Below are 25,387 nucleotides of genomic sequence, written 5' to 3' on the forward strand. Positions count from 1 at the left end.
CGGTCGATCGTAAGACGTACCTAGGATACAATCATCATCCTTAGTGGCTTTAAACATGTAATACCAGCAGTGTAATCTGTCTTACAGGTAAAGAGACAGTGGTCGGATCACGAGCCATGGGTCCTGAGGGACTGGCTCTGGACTGGAAGGCCAAACACCTGTACTTTACAGACAGTGTCTTCGATACAGTAAGTTTTGTGACATTAACATTTTCCTAAGTCTACAATACATAAAAGAAATAGAACCTTATCTGTATATCCAGCCCGTAAGCATAACACATGCACCTTCGCATGGTTGCAGCTGGTTATATTACACTGAATGGCCTGTCACACCTAACCTTTGCATACTTAACTGCACGTCTTGTTGAAAGCCCCTACTGTACTTGGTAGATGTGAAAACTGCCAGTCTGCACTAATTCTAATTGTATATATATATCAGAACTTACCATTTTACAAAATCTTTTGTAACCCAGTTTGTTCATTCCTTGATAGTTGCAGATGTAAGTTTTGGTGTTGATGTGTGAGGTTTAACGTGTTTCTCTGTTCCTCAAAAGATCAATGTGGTGCACTTGGAACGAGGCTGGAGAAAAGCCATTGCAAGTGTGAACGTTGGGAACCCACGGGCAATTGTTATCGCACCACATAGTGGGTAAGTCAGTTCTCTCAACTACACAAACAAGGAACTGAAGCTCTCATTCCTCTTTGAAGTACTTCTAAATAGAGAGATTGTGAATTTCACACTAATTCTGTGTAATATGCATTTTCCTACTGGCTCCCATATAAGGCAACTGATATGCATATATGATATGCAGAAAATTTAAGACAGGAAACAAGATAACCTTTTCCGGGATCTTTGACCTAAGTTCACATTTGTCTTGAACATGACAAGCATGTGGAAATAACTATCATAATGGAAATGAAAACAAGTGTTTTAACACAAAGGATTGTACTTATCTAGAGCTTTCGACCAGTCGCTTTGGTCTTCTTCAATAGACTGACCCAGTGAGATTGATATACAGATTTGCGTATGTCCTCTTGTACAGATATTGTACTTTTTCCCCCAAATTGTATTGAGTATACTTAACAAAACACCATCCCCTTTGCTACACAGATACATCTTTTGGACAGACTGGTCCCGTCCGGCCAGGATTGAGCGAGCATTGACAGACGGCTCAGAACGAACCGTTATCGTGAACACCACCCTGGGCTGGCCCAACGGACTGAGCATCGACTACCCCCAGCTCAAACTGTACTGGTGCGACGCCATGTTTGATAAGATCGAGTACAGTAACTTTGGAGGACAGAACCGAGGGCGACTGAATATCAGATACATCAACCATCCATTCGGAGTCGTTGTTCACGAAGGTGTGTTAGATGTTACATAATGCCAGTAGCCAGGATTTTGAATGGGGTGGGGGAGTCTTCCCAACGTCTGAGGGACCAGCGAGCGCCGTAGGCCATGTAGGCGCAAAGTTCCTAGGGGGTCTGGGGGCATGCTCCCCTCAGAAAATTTTAAAAATTGAAACCTCTAAAAATAGTGTGTTGTGAGTAATATTTCAAAGTTGAAAACCCTAGAAAAATAAAAATAAAAACACATCTGACCATGCTTAATACATGTCCAGACTTTGTTTCTGCCAGAAGGGAAATGCACAGTTAGAAACATGAATCAGCTTATACATATTTTGTACCTTGGCTCTTTGAAGTGCTGTGCTTTTGTAATTCACAGTAGAATCTAACAAATGAAAATTTGCTATCAAAAGACCTCTTTTATCAAGTAAGACGTTAAATGCAATTTATTCCATGCAGATTATGTGTACTTTTCGGACTGGAATTCCCGTTCCATCAACCGCGTGCGGAAGTCTGACGGCGGAGACGAAAGAACGATCCGGCGCGGGATTCAGCAGCTGATGGAAGTCCGAGTGTTTGATCCGGCCAAGCAGAGCACAAGTAAGCCTACTGTCCAGCTGGCAGCTACAATATGGTTGGATTCATGCACATTGAGGAAATTGTAGACAGGAATTGAGATAACCTTTTCTGGGACTTTTGACCTGGGCTACAGGGAGTGGAGTAACTGAGGAGGGGGTTATGAAGTTGTTGAATATGTTTTCACATAAAACTCTACCAAAAAGCCATTTGAAAGGTCTTTATTGAATATTCAGTGATTTAAACGTCAAATGTCATTGTTACATTTGGAAAGTGTAGAAGTGATAATTGATTACGCTTTATAAACTTGTCCCAGGTCAAACCTTGTGTACGATGAACGGTGGAACTCGGAACGACTGTGACCAGTTCTGCTTCACGGTACGGTACAACCAGCGCAAGTGTGGGTGTGGCTACGGCTACACTCTGGACGCCAACGGTAGAACCTGCAACCCGGATCCCTCCAACCAACCTCCAACCTCACAGTGTCTCAGCAGTAAGTTCATTCATTTCATTTCTACCAAAAGGTATTGTTTTGGGTGGGTTTGTTTGTCAGTTTGTGTGTGTGCTTGTCCGTCAGAGACAGTTACAGGGAGAGTGGAGTAGATGTATTTAGTTACTTGATTGACAGGGATGTCAAGACTCATGGTGGCCCAGCTTGTGCCAGGTGGGAGTAAATGGGTGGTACGTGGAGGAATTCAGGAGGTGTTTGACTGTGTGTAATACCCGATTAAATTATGTCTTACATAATATACAATCCCCAGTTCCAATACGTTCCTGAAAACTGACTCCTTGTCCCTGAATTTGTGCGATGGAATGTATTTATTACTCTATCTATTCATTTTAATGTTATACTTTTCCTTCAATTACAAACCAATGTTGCCAGGATGTTTTTTTGAACACTACTCTTGTTTATGTGCCTGTAGGTTTTTCCTTCCCCTGCTCCAATGGGAGGTGCATCTACCGGTACTACCGCTGTGATGGGGATGACGACTGTGGAGATGGGTCTGATGAAGAAGGCTGTGGAACAGGTCAGAGATAGAGAGTATGGTGGCAGAACGTACTGCGCCTTTGCAAAACCTGTAATGTATTGTGAGCATATCACTTCAACAGAATGTCTTGTTAGAAGTGGTATCTGTGTATTTAAGGATGACATCCCGTCTATAGTTTTCAAATGTTGTGTTGGAAAAGATACCGTCTGCATTGGGTAAAATTCTGATACAACATTAACCAAATATCCAGTAAAAACTGTGAAAAATCTGGGGTTCACACAGGCGCAGTACGTTTTTTGCACTGCCTTTGGTGCAGAGCATGTAAAGTAAATAACTTGAGCTGTATTACATTTTAGCAATACAGGAGTGCCACCTGTCGGTCTTGTCCAAAATTACACGATGCTGTATTGGCAACTGCTAACACTATATTATAAACTTTTATCACAGAGCACACCTGTTCACCCCTCTCCTTCCACTGCGCCAATGGAAACTGCATCTCTCGCCGCTGGCGTTGTGACAATGATGATGACTGCGGCGATGGTTCGGACGAGGCGAACTGTACCGTAACGTCCTGCAGGAGCGGCCAGTTCACCTGCGACAACGCCAGATGTATCCCTGAATTCTGGCGCTGTGATTCTGACAACGACTGCGGGGACGGTTCTGATGAAAGAGACTGTCGTAAGTGGCAGTCACTGATTGTTGTTGCAAACAGGTTTATGATAAAAGAAGTAAAAAGCACTACTCACTAGATATGATGTTTGGAGTATGAGTTTATCTTCTTTTCTTTGCAACAGATTTCAAGGGACTTGATGCTACTAGTACCTTTGACTATCTTATATGACAAGTTTTACAATATACAATAATATTGGTCCATACATATTAGAAAAGATACAGGCTAGCCCTACATGATTGTCACAAAATATTACAACTTTACTCAATGTTAGTCCTTTATTGTTTAAAAAGTTGAATTTTAAAATTAAATTAAAATCAAATATTGCTGTAGTTTGTAGTTGAACTTGCGAACGTTGCTGTACTCTTTGTTGATAAAGATATTAGAACTACCAGTACTTGTGCAATGTAAGTAACACCACCATAACAGTACTATACCTTGTTTTGCATCTCCAGAGGGGATAACCTGCCGTGCAGACCAGTTCACGTGTGACAACGGTCGCTGTGTCCCACAGTCCGCCGTGTGCGACGGGAACCCCCACTGTTCCGACGACTCAGACGAGAGGGACTGCGCCTTCTCGTGCTCACGTCAGGAGTTCGCCTGTGCATCTGGGGACCAGTGCGTACCGAGCTACGGTCGGTGTGACGGACACATGGACTGTCGCGACAGCTCAGACGAACAGGACTGTCGTAAGTCATCTCTTACAAGCCACTTGTGGCAAATTGTAACAAGCCACGCATCTTAAACATGCCACCAGGAAGTTGTGTAATACCTGAATAGATAATTATTATATCATACAGTCCCCTCAACAGTTCTCCAAACAAAAGGTGAACTTGAAGATGACAAAAACTCAAAATACATTGTACTAAGTCTTCCCAGAAATCTGTTATTTCTTGTTCCTGTATACAAATGCATGAATATAACAAGGGTCTATCACCAAATATTGATAATACTGTCCCACTATTGCAGTGAATATTGAGTAGTCTTTTTCTTTCAGCGTCCCTTTCCAGTGTGTTTTTTTAGTGCCTTTTTCGCAGTGTCCATTTTTCAGTGGCCTTTTTCAGCTATTTCAGCACCGGACGTTAACTTCAAATCTTTCCATTTCTGTATTTTTATGTTGTTTATATTTTTTCTTTGTTTTCAGCATCCCGCCCCCCGGATGGTTGCCTTGCAAACGAGTTCCACTGTACGACGGAGCAGGAGTGTATCCCTGCGCGCTGGGAGTGTGACGGACACGCAGACTGTGTGGACGGGTCTGATGAACACACCTACTGTCGTAAGCAATGGAGCTTTCTTCAGACTTTCTTTAGGCCTAAAACAATATGATTCATACTTTCTGTAAAGGTTTTTCCTGGTACCAATGTAATTTTTGGCTTGGTTTATTAATTTCCTTTTATCCTTAAAGGTGCAGTTATATTCACCATATAACTTATAATTAAAGGAATATCGCCATCCTCGAAAGAGAAAGCAGATTGTTTGAGTGTGGGGTTAAAGTACGACAAAAGCCGCTACCAACTACACTTTTTTTTTTTTTTTTCAATGGTTTATTTGCATTAAAACACAACAACACTGTCCCAAAAATGGCAGCCAGAGGCTGAATTGACATTGGGGCATCACATTATTAGTATAAAACGTCATATTAAGCGATTAAAATAGAAATAAACCATTACATAAAATGTATATAAAATATTGTGAACAACGTTTCAAGTGCAAATAAATATCGTAGCAGATAACAAAACAGACGGACACTGGTAACACTAAAATAAGTCTTAGGTTAAAAAAAAGTGACAGTGTTACATATACATATTAAGCAGGCGGATCATGAAAGGAAGGGCACTATTCTGATAACGATCAGTTCTGCTGCGAGGAGTGTTCAGTTTATAAGCTGATCTGGTTAGACGATCTGGTTACACTCCATCTATAACACTTTCATCCAGTCACGTTACCTGTGTTGACGTTTTAACCTCTTGTCCACTTGACCTTGTCAGTAGCTGAAGAAGGATGGCAGATTTAATCTGGTGAAAGTTTCTAAGCTTCAATTTGTAAGTCCTGCGTATCAGTTTAAATTCTTCTTTTTATTATAATCCCCCCGCCCCCCCAGCTCCATTCACGTGCAGCCAGTACCAGTTCCAATGTGAGACGGTGAATCGCTGCATCTCTCGCTGGTGGGTGTGTGACGGAGATAACGACTGTGGGGACATGTCAGACGAACAGGACTGTCCGACGCCGTCCTTTTCGTGCCTGTGGGGCCAGTGGCAGTGTGTCGGGGTGGACGAGTGCATTCAATACGGGCAGGTGTGTGACGGCACGGAGGACTGCTCCAATGGTGCAGATGAGGGACCCTGCAGTAAGTGGTCAATCTGTATATTCATGTTAAACCAATGCAAGTCTGTATGACAAGTTAGTGAATATTGTCATAAGCAGAGCTCGAAAGACATTTTTCTGCATGCCGTACTCGCACCTCCAATTTTACCTGCACTTCATCTGCATATGCAGGAGTTAGTGGTATTCCCAGCCCTACTAAGGGACAGATTGAAAGTAATGTGAAAATGTATGTTAGAGCCAGACAAAGATCGGTCTGTGAAGATTTGAAAAGAAATTGGACAGAAAGTATTGCCGAAACTTGCTCGAGAATGTTGAAACTCATACATGTAGACTCAATACTTTTAATATCAGCTGAAATTTTTTAAAGTAAAAGGACTTTTATTAAGTGACTAGCTAGTGTTTTGTAAAAGCAAACTATGTGTTTCCCCAGACCCAGATGTCTGCCATGAGGGTAATGGCGGCTGCAGTGACGTGTGTGTAGCAACCGTGTTTGGAGCGCAGTGTGAGTGTAACGTGGGCAGGCAACTGGTCCAGAACAGCACCAAGGTTTGTGAAGGTAAGAATGTTTGCCAGACAAACATTTTCATGCAGATACAATGTACAAACGAATTGTGGCGCCAAATGGCCAAGATGCTAGGTCAGCTATGGTTGTGGGTTTGATCCCCGGCATTCTTGGCTAGACATTGTGTTCTTGGGAAGGGCATTTTGCAGGGTTTGTATCCTGTTTGCCCAAATAGCTTTGGTTGCATGGTGGGTGGGAGGTGATTTTGACAGTTGATAAGAAGGTGGTGGCTGAAAGTGACCCAGCATGCGACGTGTGGGAATATGTGGACGGTATGTGGAGGAATTCAGGATGTGGTGTGATACCGAATTAAATCACTATGCAGTCACGGAAACCCAAAATATTTCCCGAAAGTCTGAAATTTCTTTCTTTTTGTTGTTGTTAAACAGATATAGATGAATGTGACCCCCCTGGACACTGCAGTCAGATGTGCACCAATCTACCTGGCTCCTTCAAGTGTGAGTGTGACGACGGCTACCAACTTGAGCCTGACCAACGTACCTGTAAGGCTACAGGTATGCCACACTTAAGAAAAAACTTTGAAATTCTTCCTAACATTGGCCCACACAGGGGAACTGTCTCCCTCTACTACCTCCTTGTATGGAGGTTATTTTTTTGTTTTGTGTGTTTACTTGTACATGTGTAGTTATCTGAATACAGTAGAGTGACAGGAAGTGAATGGGAATATGGTGTATCCAAAGATTGACAGGGAGGTTGAATTGGAGGTCAAAATAGTCTTACCGTAGGCTGGGGAACTGTGTTCAGTCGCCCCTACATGTATGTAACACCCCTACAATGTATCTTTCAACATAGGGTTTGGGTTCTGGAAACATAAGTTGTTGCATTGAGTGTAACCATTCTTTTCATGGCATAGCTGACAGAAAAACAATCAAGAGATTGCCTGCCCACACTCGATTGTTTTTCTGCAACATCGTCTGCAAGAAATGAGATAGACAGGAATTACAAACATTGACAGCAAGAGTACATCAATACCCAAGTGTAATCACATCTTCAGTCTGAGATACAGAAACTCTCATCCAAATGTAATCCCTGTCTAGAACTGCAATATTGAATCTTCACCCCTGTCATATTACATTCAGTATGCATTGAAATCGTCTTTCAGTTCTTGAACATCAATCTAGTAACTGTTGTTACTTTTCTCTTCAACCTGCATTGTCTGAGCTTTGACAATGGCTTTTTTCGCCTTCACCTCTTTTATATCAATTCATAGTTTTTGGACAAATACCTGTTCAACTATAGTCACTGACAAAAAGTAGTGGATGCTACTTGAAACATCAGTTTTTAAAATCTATTGAGTTGCTTGAGTAACAATCTCTTGTGTCAATTACATTCGTACATTGTACACAATCAACTACTTGTTCCAATATAGAAATATCACAGCTTATAGAATGTTGCATTTTCAGTAGCATGCCACTTGGGTATTACAAAGTGACAACAGAAATTTATGGAATTGGAATGGAAATGGATTCAAACTCTCTACCTTTCAACTAAGTCAAGGTAACAAAGAAAAGTTAAACTTATTACCAATGCTGTTGACTTGACTAAACAGCAAACAATATCCCCTAGGTCATGTAGCCTCTACTAGTGAGTGTCAACTTCCTTGAAGTTACAAAATGTATGTAAGCTACAACACAGTATGGAACAGAAAAGCTTTATACATATGCAAAGACTAAGGATTTAGGCTGAATTTGGGAGAAAGTAAGTCAGACCAGCAGATATTTGTTGCCTTTTCCAAGCCCAACTCACTAACAGACAGGTCTACATGTAGCATTCATCATGTATTGGTGCTACTTCTGCTGCAACATGGTTTTGAAGTGGCAAAGTGTCCTGAGCCTGACCAGCTTTTCTTCCCACATTATCAACATTTTGAAGGTCAACATTTTGAAGGGCCTTCGTCTGCTGGTTTTTGGTACGGTTTAACATCATCACAACAAAACCATTGGCAAGAACGTGGACCAGAAATACTATGATGAGGATGTACACATACATGTTTTCAATCACTGGTTCGTTACTCACAGCCATCTCATTACTGACTAATGTGCCTTCAATCTTTGTGGTGTTGCTGGTTTGAATGTTAGTGTTTTTTGAGAAAGTTCCCTCAGCCTTATAGGTAATGGTAGTTGCATATTGGGTAATGGTAGTTGCATATTGGGTAATGGTAGATGCATCTTGGGTAATGGTTGTTGCATCTTTGGTAATGGTAGATGCATCTTGGGTAATGGTAGATGCATCTTGGGTAATGGTTGTTGCATCTTGGGTAATGGTATATGCATCTTGGGTAATGGTTGTTGCATCTTGGGTAATGGTCGTTGCATCTTGGGTAATGGTTGTTGCATCTTGGGTAATGGTAGATGCATCGTTGGGTAATGGTACTAGTTGCATCTTGAGTAATTGTAATTGCACCTTGGGTAATGGTACTAGTTGCATCTGGGGTAATGGTTGTTTCATCTTGGGTAATGATTGTTGCATCTTGGGTAATGGTAGTATGCAGGTGACTACTAAATTGGGTTGTACCATGAGGTACATGGGTTGAACTTGGGGGAACATCGGATATATTTCCACTTCTTAGCTTATAGGTGGAGGTCTCCAATGCTGTTGGTGATGCACACCCTAACTTTTGGACATTAACCTCAAAGAGGGATAACATTCTGAACTGTTTGGGCGAGCCACAGTAGAGGTCGCTATATGCCCTAAAACCGTAGAGGAATTTGAACATCTTGCATGATTGAAACGAGTGCAAGGCCTCCATGCATTTCATCTTGTTGACCAACCAAATCAAGTAGCAGTCACAGTGAAAAGGGTTGTAAGTGATGAGAATTTTTTGCCCCTGCGTTTTGGAACCACAATGTCACCTTCAGCCAAGGACACAATTTCATTGCTGGACAGGTCTAACACCTGTAGATGTTTCAGCTTTTTGAAACAGCTGTCTAAGTTTACAGTTCTTATTTTATTACTGGTCAACAAGATGTGGCGCACATAGGCCAAGTTACAAAGTGACGTCCAAGAAACTTTTTCAATACGGTTCCTTTGAAGATCCAGTGTGTACAGATTTCTTAGTGGTGGAAAATGCGGGACAGTATCAATTTTGTTCCTGCCTAGTTCTAATCGAAAGGTATTCGACGGAATGTCACTAGGGAAGCTGGTCAAGCCTTGTGCTCTACAGTTAACTACTACACGTTTCATAGTTGTGAAGGCCAATCTTTTCAGTGAGATACAGTACTTTGGTAGTGGCTCACTTGTGGTGATTTTAACCCCACAGACAGTAATGATATAAAATACAAGCAGGCTGCTCACAAGTCTCATCTCTACAGTGTAAAGGGATTCAGTCTTCTATGATAATGTTTCAGTCAAAGTTTGATTCCAATTACTTCTAGTCTAAGCTAAAAGAATCCTTGCTAGAATGATCCTAGAATACTTTTTAGAAATGGAAAATAGACTACTTTTCTATATGTGCCTTTTACAATTGTTGTTTTCTATGATAATGTTTTAGTCAAAGGTTGATTCCAAATACTTCTAAGCTAAGCTAAAAAGAAACTGTTTAAGACCTTACTAAATGGTCCTAAAATACTTTTTTAGCACTGGAAAATAGTTTTCTTTATGTACCTCTTACAATTTTCTTTTATAATAATGATTTAGTCAAAGCTTGATTCCAAATACTTCAAAGCTAAAAGGGACTGTTAAAGACGTTATTAAAATGATCCTAAATGATCCTATACTTAAGCTGAGAAGGTTCCTTATTTGTTTTTTTGACAGTATTCTTGCAAAAAAAAATCGTCAAAGGTGTCCTAGCTTTTCTTGCAAGGTGGTTGTTAAAGATTAGAACAATCCTAAAAACACTCCAGTGGAAAAGGTTCCTTGTCTTGCTTTTTGACACTATTTGCGCAAAACAAATTGTCGAAGGTAACCTAGCTTTGCTCCCAAGATTGGCAGGGTGTAGTCAGGCTCCTCAAAAACTGTCAGGTCTCTTCTTGTCCGAGGACGCCGCTCTTCTGAGGGTGTCTTCTGTGGTAGACAATTGATATACATCTACTCAACACTTGAACATGCGCAGTACATGGTACTACATGCACACAAAACACGTGTATATTCAGGTGCATGCGTAGTTACATAAGTTTGTGCAAGCAGTGGTACGGTTTAATATACGATTACTGTAAATTCACTTTATTTTCACGATAGCAAAATTTTACCATCAAAGGAAAATTGACAGTTAATCTTCAGTTGTGGCAGGTGCAGGAGGGCAGGAGGAAGAAAAATGATTTAAGGTTGGGAATGATACATTCACTGTACAGAAGTTACTGGTGAAAACAGTGACTATAAAAGTACGGTGAAAAAAATCGCAAATTACTGTATTCAAAGGGTAGGTGTAGACAAAGTGTCTTCTGCTGAGGATCATCAATGATTATGCATCTTTTCACACCTTAAACATGTGACAGCATTTTGTGTATCTACCTTGAGCACGTGACAGTTACGTTCTTGTTTATTCAAACACCAGGGAGACAAATTACATTATCTAAGTCAGAACAGTAAATCTGCTTTTCAAATTGGTCTGGAACCACTAAGAATGATTGCCACATATTTAGTTTTGACAGTCTAAGTTTGCCTCATACACTGAATCAGTATTCCCACACTGCAAAATAAGAACAATGTAGTGTTGGCAGAAGATAAAACAGCAACAATCTTGAATGTAATAATATCTAGTATAGCATAAGATTACACAAGCAGTGGTACATGTATGTTTAATATCCATGTGGAATGAAGTCTATAGGAGATATTTCAGTCTGTGTGATTCAGTCTGGTAGAGGATTCATGTGATGTTGTATATTCAGGTGCATGCGTAGTTACATAAGCTTGCGTAAGCACTGGTACGGTTTAATATCCAAATGGAATCCAGTCTATTTGGGATATTTCAGTCTTTCACTGTCTTAGTGTGATGAAGTCTGGGGGGATACTTGTGATGTTGTATATTCAGATCCATGTGCAGTGTTTAACTTGGTCTGCCTGCCATTCAGGTACTTCTTGAAAAGAATGGAAACTTTGTTGTACTGATGTCTTTTCTTGTGGCCCGTACACTGTGCCCATTTGTTCAAGAGCAAAAAGATTTTTAGCCCAAGGAAGCAGCAATAGACTTTAAATTAAGCCTCAACACTGCAAATGTATTGAGAAATGCCATAGAAACTGCAACGAGATGAGCTGAACTTGAAGGTCACAAAAAAAACAATTTGAAAACATTTCTTGAATCTTTCTTCTTTATGTAATGAAAGATAAAAAAAAGAGAATCACATTCAAGTAAATTTTGTCTGGTGCAAAATAATTTGAAACTTTATCTACACCACTACAGATAAGCAGACAAAGTATTTCAAGTTCTGACAGTTGTGGCAACTTTTTTCCAGATGACAGCCCTCCCTACTTGATAGTGTCCAGTCGTTACTACCTGTACCTACACAACATCCGTTCCGGGGAGTACCAGAGGGTCCTGTTTGGTCAGCGTTACATCATCGGCACGGATTTCGACACCCAGGAGGGAAGATTGTACTGGGGCGACTCCACCGCAAAAACAATCAGCTCGGCTTTCTTCAATCAAACCGACGAACAAGAGGTTTGTACATTGTAGTAAAGGAGCCCATTTTGTTAGTGACGCTGTGATCGGTCACTTGAAAGGTCTGGATATAGGAGTTTTTTTTACACAACCAAACAAACTGTGCCTTGTAAACAAACTTGTTTGGTTGTGTAAGAGGAACCTCATATATCCAGGACCTATACTTTACCAACCTGATGAAACTATTTTCAGGTCCAGACGTACTCTCTACACTGTAGTAGAGCTTGAATTCACATGAGTATTCTTTAGCTGGATCATCTAACCTTCATCATTGTTGGTGCATGTTTAGCTGAAAGCTAGTTTATTTTAGGTCATTAGTTAGCTAGCCTGTACATTTTAAACCATCACTTTAGGCTCACAATGCTCTATGGCACTTGAATTGTCTGCAGTGCAGCAAATAACACATACTTGAAACCAATCAATCAATCAATCATCCGTGGGCATCATGGTCTGATGCATAGCGGCCAACCAACCGAAAAAAACAAAAATCAATCAATCAATCGTTCATGGGCATCAGGAACTGATGCAACAAACCAACAAACAAGCCAATCAAATATCCAAGCTGTAGATCTTGCCAAAGTGGGGTGATATATTTTGCATTTGCTAACAAATCCTATTTTCTCCAGATCATCAGCAGTGGCCTGCAGGTACCAGAAGGTGTGGTTGTGGACTGGGTGGGGAGGAACCTGTACTGGGCAGACTATGGGCTACAGACTATAGAAGTGTCAGACCTGGCTGGCAACAACCGTGCGGTCCTGTTCAACCAGAATGTCACCTACCCACGGGGCTTGGCGATAGACCCACGTGACAGGTAAGTACCAAACAGCTTTTAGATTAAATGTGGGCAATCCAGAGCACTTTTGACAAATGCTTCTAGCTGCTTCCAGTTTATACTTACATAGCTGATATTTTGTGAACAACTTCCCTGTCACCATACGGATCGTAATGGCCCCCAGCAAAAGTCGTCATGCATCGTTAAAAATCGAATAATCTTGAGTTTTTTTTTTTAATTGCGCTTTCTTAGAATTGAAATTTTTCTTAAAAATCTCAACATTTTCTGAAAAATCACAAGATTTTTTAAAACTATTGGTTTGAGGAGAAACGAGTGCAGTAGTTTCACCGTAAATGAGTCTTTCAAAATAGTGCACATACTGCTTCTCTGCTTAGAAGTCAGAAAGATTGTTCAAGTTGAAACGACAGTGCTCCCAGTCCCAGTGCACTAACCTCTTACTGTAGTTTGAGTCGCCCGAGGGCCCACATTGCCCCATACGCCATATCATTTTGGAAGGACTTTAGGTTGATTTTTATTTGTGTTTTGTCCAGTTACCGGCTGATGTTCTGGACAGACTGGGGCCAGAACCCCAGGATCGAGCGTGCAGGGATGGACGGTAGTGGACGGACCACTATCCTGACAGAGAAACTCTACTGGCCAAATGGTCTGGCCATCGACTTCCCCACCCAGAGACTGTACTTCGCCGACGCCAGGCTGGATTATATCGACTTCTGTAACTACGATGGGACGGGGCGGAGACAGGTGCTCGCAAGTAACCAGGTGAAAGTTTGTCCTTTGAGTATTTATGACTATTTTGTGTTTTTGTGTGTTAAAACTTTAATATTAAAAAAGACCCAAGTCAACTGAAAGTTTGAACTTTAAACTAACTTTGTAACTACCAAGTTGAACTTCCATGATATGTTTTAGCTTTTTTCATCTCTATATACTTTCTAATTGTCTTTAGATAGTGAGGTTTGTGTATAACATTGTGTGAAACTACTTTTTATGGATCCTGTTGCATGCTGGGAGGTGCAAGGCACTGTGGGTAACACAGGGCAAAAATCATTACCATAATAAATACACTGTGTCTGGTCTGGTTTATGCTGTAATGATACTATTGTTACTCAGTATCCAATTTTAATACATGATGTAACATCATACTTGCATGACTTGTACATGTATGTATTTAGCTTCAAGGGCATGAACATACATTAAAGATTCATTCATTCCTTCTCTCCCAAGATCATACAACACCCCCACTCCATCACCATCTTTGAGGACATGGTGTACTGGTCAGACCGGACTGCCAACAAGGTTTATGGGGTGAACAAGTTTGACGGGACCCAGAACCAGACCACAGCCATACGGTATCTCTATGGACCCCTGGACCTGCACGCTTACCATCCTGTCAGACAGCCTCATGGTACGGCATTTCTACTGTCTACAGCACAGATCTTCAATAACTTAAATTTTCCATTTATACGCATGGAAATTGCAATAAAAAAATTGTGTGATATGTGAGTAAAAGCTGTGCATTTCTTGATTAGCCACATGCAATTTCAGCTAATTAGTGCATGCCATTTACATGTACATGGCTTTTGCATGAGTTTTAACTGTGTGTTACATGGCTTTTACACTGTAAACTTTTAACCAAGATTTACATAGTACGTATTACAATTGTGATTGCAATTTACACAACTTTAACTCAAGAAATAAAGAAGTAAAAACCACTGATGTAAATACATGTAGCCGCTTTTACTCCCCTCACAAAGTAATCAGATTAAGTAAATAAGTGTTCAAGGTTATGAAATATCCCGGTGATTTGATGCATGACTTGTGTATATGTTGTGACACCTTCTGAGCTAGTACTTCATAGAAGAATGAAATGGGTTATGATTTTACTTCCTTACACAGGCAACAACACCTGTTTCAACAACCCGTGTTCCCACCTCTGTCTGCTCTCATCGGTGGAAGAGATGGGCTTCAAGTGTGTCTGTCCCACAGGAGCCAGGCTGAACCCTGACCAACGGTCTTGTGACACTTGTAAGTCGGGATAGGTTGTTCCCTCAGTTTGTCATCATTTGTTACATCTGGGACAGAAGTATTGTTTTGGGTGGCTCACTAAAAAGCGTAAGTTTGAGTTTGTATGTACATGTACATGTATCATATCTGCACAAAGTACACTGTATTTTGACATTGTGTTAGACCACATGACAGGACAAAAGTCTTGTTTAGGGTGGCTCACTGAAAAGTGTAAGTTTGAGTTTGTACATCGTATGTATTGTGTCAGACTCTGTACAGAGTAGGTTGACACTGCCTGGTATTATGATTATATATTGTGACATCACCCATCTTTTCATGTAGCATTTTAATGTGATGTCTGACAGTGTGAGAAGTTTTTTTTATGGTGATCACCATATGTTTATGATACTTTCCGGTGGTTTTGGGAGTCACAAATTTCTCGTTTGTTACATTTTTTCAGCTGTGCAGCCATTTGTGCTGTATGTTCAGATGAATTCCATCAAGGGAGCCATGCTGGACCCTACCGACACGGCTACCAACCCCATCACACCTATCACAGGGCTGCGGAGTGGGTACGATGTTGATTTTGATGATGAGGAGGGATACATCTACTGGGTGGAGAGAAACAACTACACAAGTGTAAGACATCTTCAAGTCTTGATTTAGACAACTAAGATTTAGACTTACTTAATACTCAGTTGCTTACATGTATGTCAAGTCCTGGTTTCTCTGGCTCAAGTCATAGAGAAAAACTGCTAAAGAGTGTAGCCCTCTTCAAGTCTTGAAAAAATGTCTCTTAGACTTAGACAAAAAGGTGTAAAGAGTGCAGACATCTACAAGTCTTGAGAAAATGTGTAAGACTTAGACAAAAAGCTGGTAAAGACTGTACAGTCCAAAAGTGGCACAATTCCTTCTTCTTCCTTACAGACCTCCATACATCGTGTGATGCTGGACGGACGAAACCGCACGGACTTCGTCCCGTACGCGTACGTCGGCTACCCGCACGCCATCGCTGTAGACTGGGTCGGCAGGAACATCTACTGGTCCAATCCGGCCAGGTTCACTATTGAAGTCATGCGGATGGACGAGGATGCTCCTCACCGGAAAGTTCTCATCGCCATGGCAGGAGAGGACACTACAACAGTCGGACTGGTCAATGCCATTGCACTGGACCCTGTCAATGGGTGAGTACAGCTAAGTAGTCCAATGGCCCAAAGGCATGCAAATCACGTCTAGATCTCATTTGAAAGCCATGTAAAAGTCCTGTGACACGCAGTTAAGACTTGTGGAAAAGCAGTGTAAACCACATGCAATAATTTGCTGGAATCGCGTTGCTCTCTATAAAGCATAACCACATGTGATTACACGAAAAATGAACACAATTTAAACTACAATTTAAGTGCATGGCTTTTGCACACATTTTAATCAAGAGAAATAGGCTTTTAATTTCATTTTGCATGTTTGCAGATGGGAGTTATTCAAGAGATTGTTGAGCAAAAAATTTCATGCATGTGATTTTTGTCTCCCAGAAAAATGTACTGGGCAGATCGTGGAAACGAAGGCACCATCCCTAAAAAGATCGCGAGTGCCGATCTGGACGGAACTAACCGGGCGAACCTCATCCTGGACCGGGTGGACCATCTGGACTTCATCGCTGTGGACATACCAGCCCAGAAACTGTACTGGACAGAAACTCATTACGGAACAGTGAGTAGAATCATTGTAGATTTGAGAAATTACTTTGAACAATACTCACAATGAAAGAGTTACATTGGGGAGTTTATGAGAGGCACTCTGTCTCTTCATCAACCCGGTAAAGTCAGATCTCGTCATGGAGTTTTCTTGTCATGTAACTGATGTATATTATCACAATCATGATTGTAATTACTTCCGTTTGGAAGTATTGTTTAGGGTGGCTGAGTCGGGGATTTGTGTCTGTTTGCATGGTGGATGGGAGGTGATTTTGACAGGTGATTGGTAGGGAGGTCACCCAGCAGGCATTGAGTTGTAGTATATTATAAGTGGATGGTATGGGAAGTGGTGTCATACCTGATTGAATTACATCATGCAAGAAAAGTCTGTGAACTGTTAGGTCACAAAATCCCAAAATACTTCTCTTTGTTGTATTCTTAGTTGTCTATCTCAGTTAGTGTTAAATAATTTGTACTATTCTGTATCCTTCCTTCTCTGATTTATTGTTGTAATTGTTTCCAGGTGGAAGTTTGTACTATCACATCCCAGGGTACTGCATGTAATGACAGGCGTGCGTTAGTCAGTGGTCTTGCCCATCCTAGAGGCCTGGCTATCTACGGAAACTATCTCTACTATGGAGGTGAGTACAGTGTGTCTGTTGTGTATTCTGTCTTTTTATGAACAAGACATTGAATGTACTATTATGATTGAAATACTGTTTTGTCCACAGATTTGAGTTACGAGGTACTAGAACGTGTGGACAAGGCAGACGGTCAGAACAGGGTTACCCTGAGGAACAACCTCGCTCAGATTCATGCTGTCAAAGTGTACGCCAGGGAACATGGTCAGTAAGCTGTTCTATAGTAACTGTAGTAGACTGTCATTAGAGATAGTTCTGTCTTTAATGTCTTTTTAGACAAGAGGTCTTCATAATATACAAAGAAGCATGGCAACAAAACTGCAGCAAAATGTCCATTCACCCTGTTGATGTGATCCAGCCAGTGCCATTTGACATTGCACAACGACTGTTGTGCTGTCAAAATTAATGGCAAACTGGCCAAATTTGTCAAAATTTCTTGCTAGTTCTCACCTAAAAAGTTTTCCTCCACACACTTGAAAATGCTGGGATTGAAAATCATAGGATGCTCTATGGAAAAGGGCATGCAGGCCCCATTATAATACATTAAGTAAGCATCCTACACATGGATTTTCCCCCACAGTTCCAGCCACCAGGCAGATGTGTAATAGGAACAATGGGAACTGTCAGCAGCTGTGTTTCAACAAGCCGGGTTTCACCAAAGTCTGCGGCTGTGGGACTGGCTTCACTCTAGCCTCGGATGGAACCACATGCCAAGGTGACTCTTTGGAATTTGTGTATTTGTCTGGGTAAACCCAGGGGGGCTTGTGGATTCTTCTAAAACTAGGGGGTACTTTCATACGGTATGTATTTATCTTATGGCATTTCAATTGATGGTAATGAAATTCATGTAGGATATGTCCTCGATTTACTTTACCTCAGGGCTGCTTTTGGTGAAGTATGGTAGTACTTCTTTAGTATGAACAGTACTGTTGGTACTTTTTGTGATTTTTTTGCTGATAAGCTTTCTTGCAAAAACTACTTGAACGGATATAAGAAGGATCTCAAATTGTGGTAACTTAAAGATTCTTTCAATGAACTAGGTTGTCAAGAAGCCTTAACCATTCCAAAAGATCCCAATCTTACTCAAACTCTCTGGGACAGAAGTATTGTTTTGGGTGGCATTGATTTTAACTTTAGAGGGAGTTTGTATGTTTGGGTTCCAGACTTTGTAACACGTCACATAACAAGAGAATCAAGGCCACATAACAGGACGTCAGAAGGCCATGTGGGTATATTGTGTAGGAATTCAATGATTGTACTTCATACAGTTCCAAATAATATACGGTCACGAAAATGCAGAACACTTAACGGGAGTCTAAAATCTCTGAATTCTTCTTGGCACACATGGAAGAGCCTAATGTGACTTCTGTTTGCGTCCAACACAGCTCAGACATCGTTCTTGGTGGTCTCACAGTACGGCGTGATTCGTGCCATCGGCCTCTCGTCCAGTCAACACGAAGATGCCATGGAACCAATCGGAAACACAGGTAAATGACAAGACTCACATTTCGTTCGGGTAATGTGAAATGATCCTGGTGTCAAGATCGTACTTTCCAGTAAATGGATAGATTATTGTAAAAGGAACAATCGATCTGATAGTCATTCATGCAATATAGTTTCATCAGGATGGTAAATATAAGTCACTGAATAAAGAGACTCTTTTTACACAGCCACATGTTTTATTTAGCTGATGTTTCAGTGACCATTTGTCCCCTTCCTCAGGGCAATTTTGACTGTTTCACATTGCCCTGAGGAGGGGGATATTTTTAATAAAAAGTGTTTTTACATTACCCATGAATTTTGTCCACAGGTTTGTCTTGTTGTTGTCTTTGTCTGCCTAGCCTTAAATTTAACTTATGTTGCCTGTACAGTTGTTTGTATGTATACTTAACATGTATGTGTATTACATTTTTGTGTGTCGTTCGTCCGTCAGGTTGACGACGGACGAACTTCATATAGAATGTACAAAACTACAAAATGTAGCTGAGATCTGACACAAAATGATAGTAAAAGTTAGAGCTATAATATCTATTTAGCATATGATGTAACATCAGTAATGGGCCAAAACTATCAGGAAATTTACAATACAATTTACAATACAGATCTCGATTGACTTCTCTTTCCATGGATTTTACATTTTATTCGAGATCTGTGCTATATACTCCTATCTCTGTTAGTTGGTGTGCCCTCATGTAGATGAATTATTTTATTCAGTCCTTTTTACTGTGTCAAAAAACACTACTTAGTCTAACAAATATCTGGCATCACATGACTGTGAGTCCAGTACTTCATTTGTGGGTCATTTGCCCCTGATGAAGGCTACAACAGTGACAGCTGGAAAGAGACTTGACGAATATGTAGGTTCTGTTGTTGAGCTTTAATGATAGTGTAAACTTTTCTTATCTTCATTCTTTAATTTCAACCGACTTTGACTCACTGCTGCAACCACACACCTTTGGTACAAACTTGATTGTCTAACTTTTGGGGGTTACTGTTTAGTAAACACAAATTTCAGACTCAGGAAATTTGAAGGTCACAAAACCCCAAAATACTCCCAGATTATTTTTTCTTGCTGAAATGCTATCATGTGTCACAACTGTGACTCACAAGTGCCAAATCTTTGGTATGTTACTTTAAAGCATCCAAAGCAATTTTAGGGCAGCAAAACTGGCTTTTCTTAATCAATTTTTTGGTCATTTTTTGTAGTATGTTCAATCCTATCCTATAAAGTTCTGAAGTTTCTGAATCATCTTCATTTGGAAGCAAAATCATTTGCAAATTTAAAGGTGTGTGGTTCAGTGACAGTTGTACTGATTTCTCCTCTCTTTTTTGTCTTCTTCTCCCTTTAGTAAGTAGCGGTTTAGCCGTTGATTTTAGGAAGGGTGAGCTGTACTCAGCGTTTAAAATCCCATGGTGGGGGCTACCATGGTATCACGTCATCCACGGAACAGGTTAGCACGCCGCCACAACGTACTGCACCTGTGCGAAACCCGGATTTTTCATGGTTTTCGTTGGATGTTTAGTCAACGTTGCATCTGAATTTTTCCAATTGTAGGCGATATCTTTTCCAAAACTACAGATGGGTATTTGACCTCAAAATTCTGCTGAATTGCCATGCACAATACATTACGGGCTTTATGCAGGTGCAGTATGCTCTGTCGACGTGCTATACAGGTTTGGCCTAGTTGGGCTGTTTGCCATCGGCTGCTCTTTTGGAATGTTGCACACGTAACATGTCTGTACTTTATATTTACAGTTAAACTGCTTTGTGCTGGACTGAGTTGGCTATATAGTATTGTATGTAACACATGTAAAAATAGCAGCCAGCTTTGAATGTCTTGCCAGCATCCAAGACCTGAATCAAAACAGCCAAAGTTCCCTTTGCATTGAAACTAAGGCTGTTTCGCAATGGCTTCTTGATGTAACTCTCATTAACATTTTTCTGCTAGGTTATAGCTGCCACTTTGAAAACAAGTTGTGTTGGAGAGGTCTCTAGTGCAGCACCCTCATGTACATTTTGTACATGTATGCACAGTTTAAATATACAGGAGTGCATTATACTGGGGGATGCTGCATCGGAGGTCTTTTCTGACCCTTTTTTCTGGGTGGCAGATGTACATGTAGAACATGCAATCATTTATGTCATACCTGGGTTGCGATAATGTTTCGATTGTTCCAGCCCATGTGATAACTAGCCTTATCACACAGGGTACTAACAGTCATCACCCAGGCTTCCGAATGGGCCGCTTAGAAGATTCGAATACAAGATTTGGACATTGGAATTGATGTTGTTACAATTTTTTGTTTAGGGACACCCACATTTTGCTTTGAAATGCATGTTTTCTCAGGTAGGTATGACATAAATGACATACAACACATACATTATTCTACATGTATGTGACCTGGTGGAACTTGCATGTTTAGAAGATGCTGTCAACACAGCTAATTGTGATCTCTTCATTTGTACAGGAAGGGGACAGTCTATAGGAGTACACATGAGCCAGAGTCTTCTGTTCTTTGGTTACCAGAACAGAGGAATCTGGAGGATCAAACCTAACATCGACTCTAGGCTGAAGATCATTATAGAGAGCGGGATCGGAACACAGGGAGTGCCTAGTGTAGCCATTGACTGGCTCGCAGGCAAGTACTCAGAATTGTATAACTTATCATGATAATCTGGTTCTCTGGTTCGTACTTCCTGAGAGACAGGAGTGAAAATTAGTGGTTTCAATCTTTTTCTATTTGTCATTTCAGGATACATGTATTTTATAAACGTTCAAGACTTGGAGACAGTGATCGAAGTTGCCAAAACCAGCGGCAGCTACAGGAAGGTTTTGATCAAGAGTGTTGAGGACTCCCCACGGTCCATCGCAGTCAACCCCATCAAAAGGTAAAAGCTGATCACTAGCGCCACCTAGCAATGCAAGTAGAAACTGTACATGTTTATGTACAGTATACTGTTCTACATAGTAGGCTGCTTAAATGTATGTGTATAGTTGTTGACACTACATCCTACCTGTTGTCCAAGTAGCAACTTACCTACTTTTTAAAACTCAGTCTGGACAAGCAGATACACAAACCCAGAGCTCTGCTACCAAAATAGTTGAGATGGTGTAATACTGAATGTATATATGTGACTATTATTTAAGAATCCCTGTTTGATGACAAATCTAAATATGCTTTTGAAGGTACTTGTACTGGGCAGACACTGGCCAGACTCCGGCCATCGAGAGGTCACTACTGGATGGAACTAACCGGACAATACTGGTCAGGAATGGTGTTGTTCAGCCTGCTGACTTGACCATTGACATGGCAACGCACAATGTTTACTGGGTGGACACGAGGGCTGACTCTATCCAGGTAAGGGGCTAACCATGTGATCACCTGAGGGGGGATGGGAATTTGTCTTGGTAGAGTAGGGGTAAAGCGTTTATTCATCTGATGGGGAGTGTGGGAAATTGTCTTGCCTGTGTGTGGATGGTGTTCAGCAACAAGGACAGGCATGTTTGCCTGTGTGTGGATGGTGTTCAGCACTAAGGACAGGCATGTTTGACTATATACAGATGGTGTTCAGCACCAAGGACAGGTATGTTTGCCTGTGTGTGGATGGTGTTCAGCACCAAGGACAGGTATGTTTGCCTTTGTGTGATGGTGTTCAGCACCAAGAACAGGTATGTTAACCTGTGTGGATGGTGTTCAGCACCAAGGACAGGTATGTTTGCCTGTGTGTGGATAGTGTTCAGCACCAGGGACAGATGTTTGCCTGTGTGTGGATGGTGTTCAGCACCAAGGACAGGCATGTTTGCCTGTGTGTGGATGGTGTTCAGCACCAGGGACAGGTATATTTGTATGCAGATGGTGTTCAGCACCAAGGACAGGCATGTTTGCCTGTGTGTGGATGGTGTTCAGCACCAAGGACAGGCATGTTTGCCTGTGTGTGGATGGTGTTCAGTACCAGGGACAGGCGTGTTTGTGTGTTTATAGTGTTCAGCACCAGGGACAGGTGTGTTTGCCTGTGTGTGGATAGTGTTCAGCACCAAGGACAGGTATGTTTGGCTGTATATAGATGGTGTTCAGCACCAAGGACAGGTATGTTTTAAGGCTCTGTTGTTCTTGTTTCTAGCGAATAAGCTGGAATGGTGGTAGCCGAACAGTCATCCGAAGTGGCCGCAACTTGCCTGCTCCAATCAGTATCGCCATCTATCAGGTTGGTGTGGAACTGCACGCTTATATCCATTAGGGTGTACAAAGTATGCATTTTGAATTTCATAGTAGATACTATTTTTTATCAGATTACATTCTTTGGCTATAGCCATATGTTCCCATCGTAATGATATGGATTTAATCATAAGAAAATAATAGAATCTACAATTGCCTTGTAAAACAAGTGTTGAAGTTCTGTACCTGATTTCTTTTTTCATTTGCCTCTTGCAAAATGCACCAACAGTCCAGCATGTATTGGCTTGACCGCAATTTGAGGACGATTTACCGCGCCAGCAAGGAACCAAGCACGGACCCTGCTGAAGAGATTCGCACTGATATGCTAAATCTTCAGAGAATCCGTGTTTTTGACGTCAAGTGTTCAGCCTGCAGGTAATTCAGATAGGTTATCATTAATAATCCTTATTGTAACATAAAGGGCATACATGTATGTTCTACATTGTTCAACAGTGGACATTCAGAGAATTTGTACTACACAATGCAGTTAATCATTGTCTCATTTTGAAGATATGTGCCTGAGTATTTGTACCGATATTTATCAAGGTATAAAGTTGGCCATAAGTTTTTACTGCACTTAATAACAAGAAATCAAAGAATTCACATTTTCACCATGTAGTTACTCCATGCTTTCATGAAGTATTGAGAGTTGTAATTTTCTTGTTTTGTCCATTATTGTCAATTTCTTGCTGGTTCTGTGCATATTCTACTGTCACTTCCTCCCAGCCTGTGGGGAGACCATTTTGACCTCCAATTTGACCTTCCTGTCAGTCTGCAGTTACACCATGCCCTCCTCACTTCCCGTGACTCTACTGTATTCAAATTATTATGGACACACAAGCAAACAAACAGACAAGCACACAAAACCTCTGCACATGGAGGTAAATGATTATAAGGAAGATTTTTCACAAGTAGAAAAACAAGCCTGACAATTTCCTCATGTCGTTAACAGATAACACCAACCCGTGCCAGACCAATAATGGCGGCTGTGAGCAGCTCTGTTTCGCCATGCCTGACTCCACGACTCCCGTGTGTGCCTGCGCTTACGGCATGCTGAATTCAGACAACAGAAGGTGTGATGGTGAGTGTTAGCACGAAAGTTCAACTTGTTTATACTTACATGTAGGTGGAAAGGTGGACTTGTGGTTAGAGGGGTGAAATCTAAAGGTTCTGGGTTCAAATCCCTATAGCATACCCCAAATGTTGTGCCCATGTGAAAGGCACTTTACACCTATTGCCTCAGGTGAAAAGGAGTACATTATACCTACATCTACACCACCTGTAGCTTTGAACCCTCTGAGAACTAAGAACTAAAGGGCAGTTACATGTATATACTGGCTATAAAATGCAGATAAAAGAAGAAATTTTTTACACCTCCATAAGTTTTTGTGAAGTTCTTGTTTTATTTATTTAGGATTGTGAATTTCTGTGTGATTCTGTGCATACAACAATGGCACAAGAGACCATTTTGACCTCCAACTTGACCTTCCTGGCAGTCTGTGGTTACACAATTCCCCCTCACTTCGTGTGACTCTTCTGTATTCAAGTAACTATGGACACACAAGTAAACAAACACATAGAAGCAAACACATAGGAAACTAACTGCCGTACACCAAGGTAAAAGGATGCCTTCAACAGTCATGACCTTTGTGACCTTACAGACGTGTCGGATTACCTCATATACGCTGCGGGAGGAGAAGTTCGCAGCCTCCATCTTGAACCGTCGGCGACCTCCCTGCCGTTCGAGCCAGTCGGAAGCGGACAGCTCCAGCTCAACGGCTATCTGGACTTCGACGCAGCAGACAACCGAATCTACATCACTCGTGAGTCAAGTCATTCTCAGTAGTAATCAGGGCTCTACATTGTAGTTGGCCTAAAAAAAATCATGTCATGTCCCCCCTGTGCGTCTTATCCCAACAGAGGGGTGTTGCACAGTAATTTCTCAAGAACAAGTGCTGAATGTACAAGGTGTTACGCTGTAGGGGTGTGATTAGGGGGTGGGGGCATGCTCCCTCTGGAAAATTTTGAAATCTTGACCCTCTGAATTGCCTTTTCCTGCATTTTGGGGAGCTAATTTTACTAGTAGACCAAGCTAAGCTTAGTGACATCTTTTTATGCCATATTTCTTGTATTTCCAGAGTCTGGTACTGAAGGTCGAAAAATCAGCTATATTAACCTGAACACAGCCGGTGGAACTGACCCTGTTATCCTGGATATCATCACAGAAGGTGGGGTTGTGAGTCGTTTACCTTTTATGTAATTTTTTGGGTTCCTTGAGTTGCAAGTTTTTGTATCTGCTTGTGTTGCTTGGCGGGTGGGAGGTAATTTGGACAGTTGATTGACGAATGGGGAGTCCTGAAGTCACCCCAGCATGGGGTAGGTGCGAGTAAGTGGGCTGTATGTGGAGGAATGCAGGAAGTAGTGTAATACATGTACCTTATTGAATTACACCATAACA

The 25,387-nt window shown here is 41.3% G+C and overlaps 1 protein-coding gene across 1 annotated transcript in view; it reads left to right on the forward strand.

The window, feature by feature from the left end:
- LOC109479005 (low-density lipoprotein receptor-related protein 2-like) overlaps positions 1-25,387 on the forward strand; it is an 85,822-nt gene that overhangs the window by 27,938 nt on the left and 32,497 nt on the right. Inside the window, 33 exon segments of the mRNA XM_019780851.1 lie at positions 88-188; positions 554-648; positions 1,111-1,364; positions 1,806-1,946; positions 2,239-2,415; positions 2,846-2,950; positions 3,359-3,589; positions 4,037-4,270; positions 4,726-4,857; positions 5,683-5,928; positions 6,337-6,462; positions 6,858-6,983; positions 11,880-12,085; positions 12,712-12,896; positions 13,409-13,637; positions 14,100-14,280; positions 14,772-14,900; positions 15,340-15,518; positions 15,807-16,063; positions 16,409-16,586; positions 17,094-17,211; positions 17,302-17,415; positions 17,792-17,926; positions 18,597-18,698; positions 21,181-21,351; positions 21,466-21,601; positions 21,900-22,071; positions 22,835-22,918; positions 23,159-23,284; positions 23,286-23,304; positions 23,882-24,010; positions 24,591-24,752; positions 25,068-25,157. Coding sequence (XP_019636410.1) covers positions 88-188; positions 554-648; positions 1,111-1,364; positions 1,806-1,946; positions 2,239-2,415; positions 2,846-2,950; positions 3,359-3,589; positions 4,037-4,270; positions 4,726-4,857; positions 5,683-5,928; positions 6,337-6,462; positions 6,858-6,983; positions 11,880-12,085; positions 12,712-12,896; positions 13,409-13,637; positions 14,100-14,280; positions 14,772-14,900; positions 15,340-15,518; positions 15,807-16,063; positions 16,409-16,586; positions 17,094-17,211; positions 17,302-17,415; positions 17,792-17,926; positions 18,597-18,698; positions 21,181-21,351; positions 21,466-21,601; positions 21,900-22,071; positions 22,835-22,918; positions 23,159-23,284; positions 23,286-23,304; positions 23,882-24,010; positions 24,591-24,752; positions 25,068-25,157 — 5,070 coding nt within the window.

This window comes from Branchiostoma belcheri, unplaced genomic scaffold, assembly GCF_001625305.1.
Source record: "Branchiostoma belcheri isolate BF01 breed outbred unplaced genomic scaffold, Haploidv18h27 scaffold46, whole genome shotgun sequence".
NCBI classification, from domain to species: Eukaryota; Metazoa; Chordata; class Leptocardii; order Amphioxiformes; family Branchiostomatidae; genus Branchiostoma; species Branchiostoma belcheri.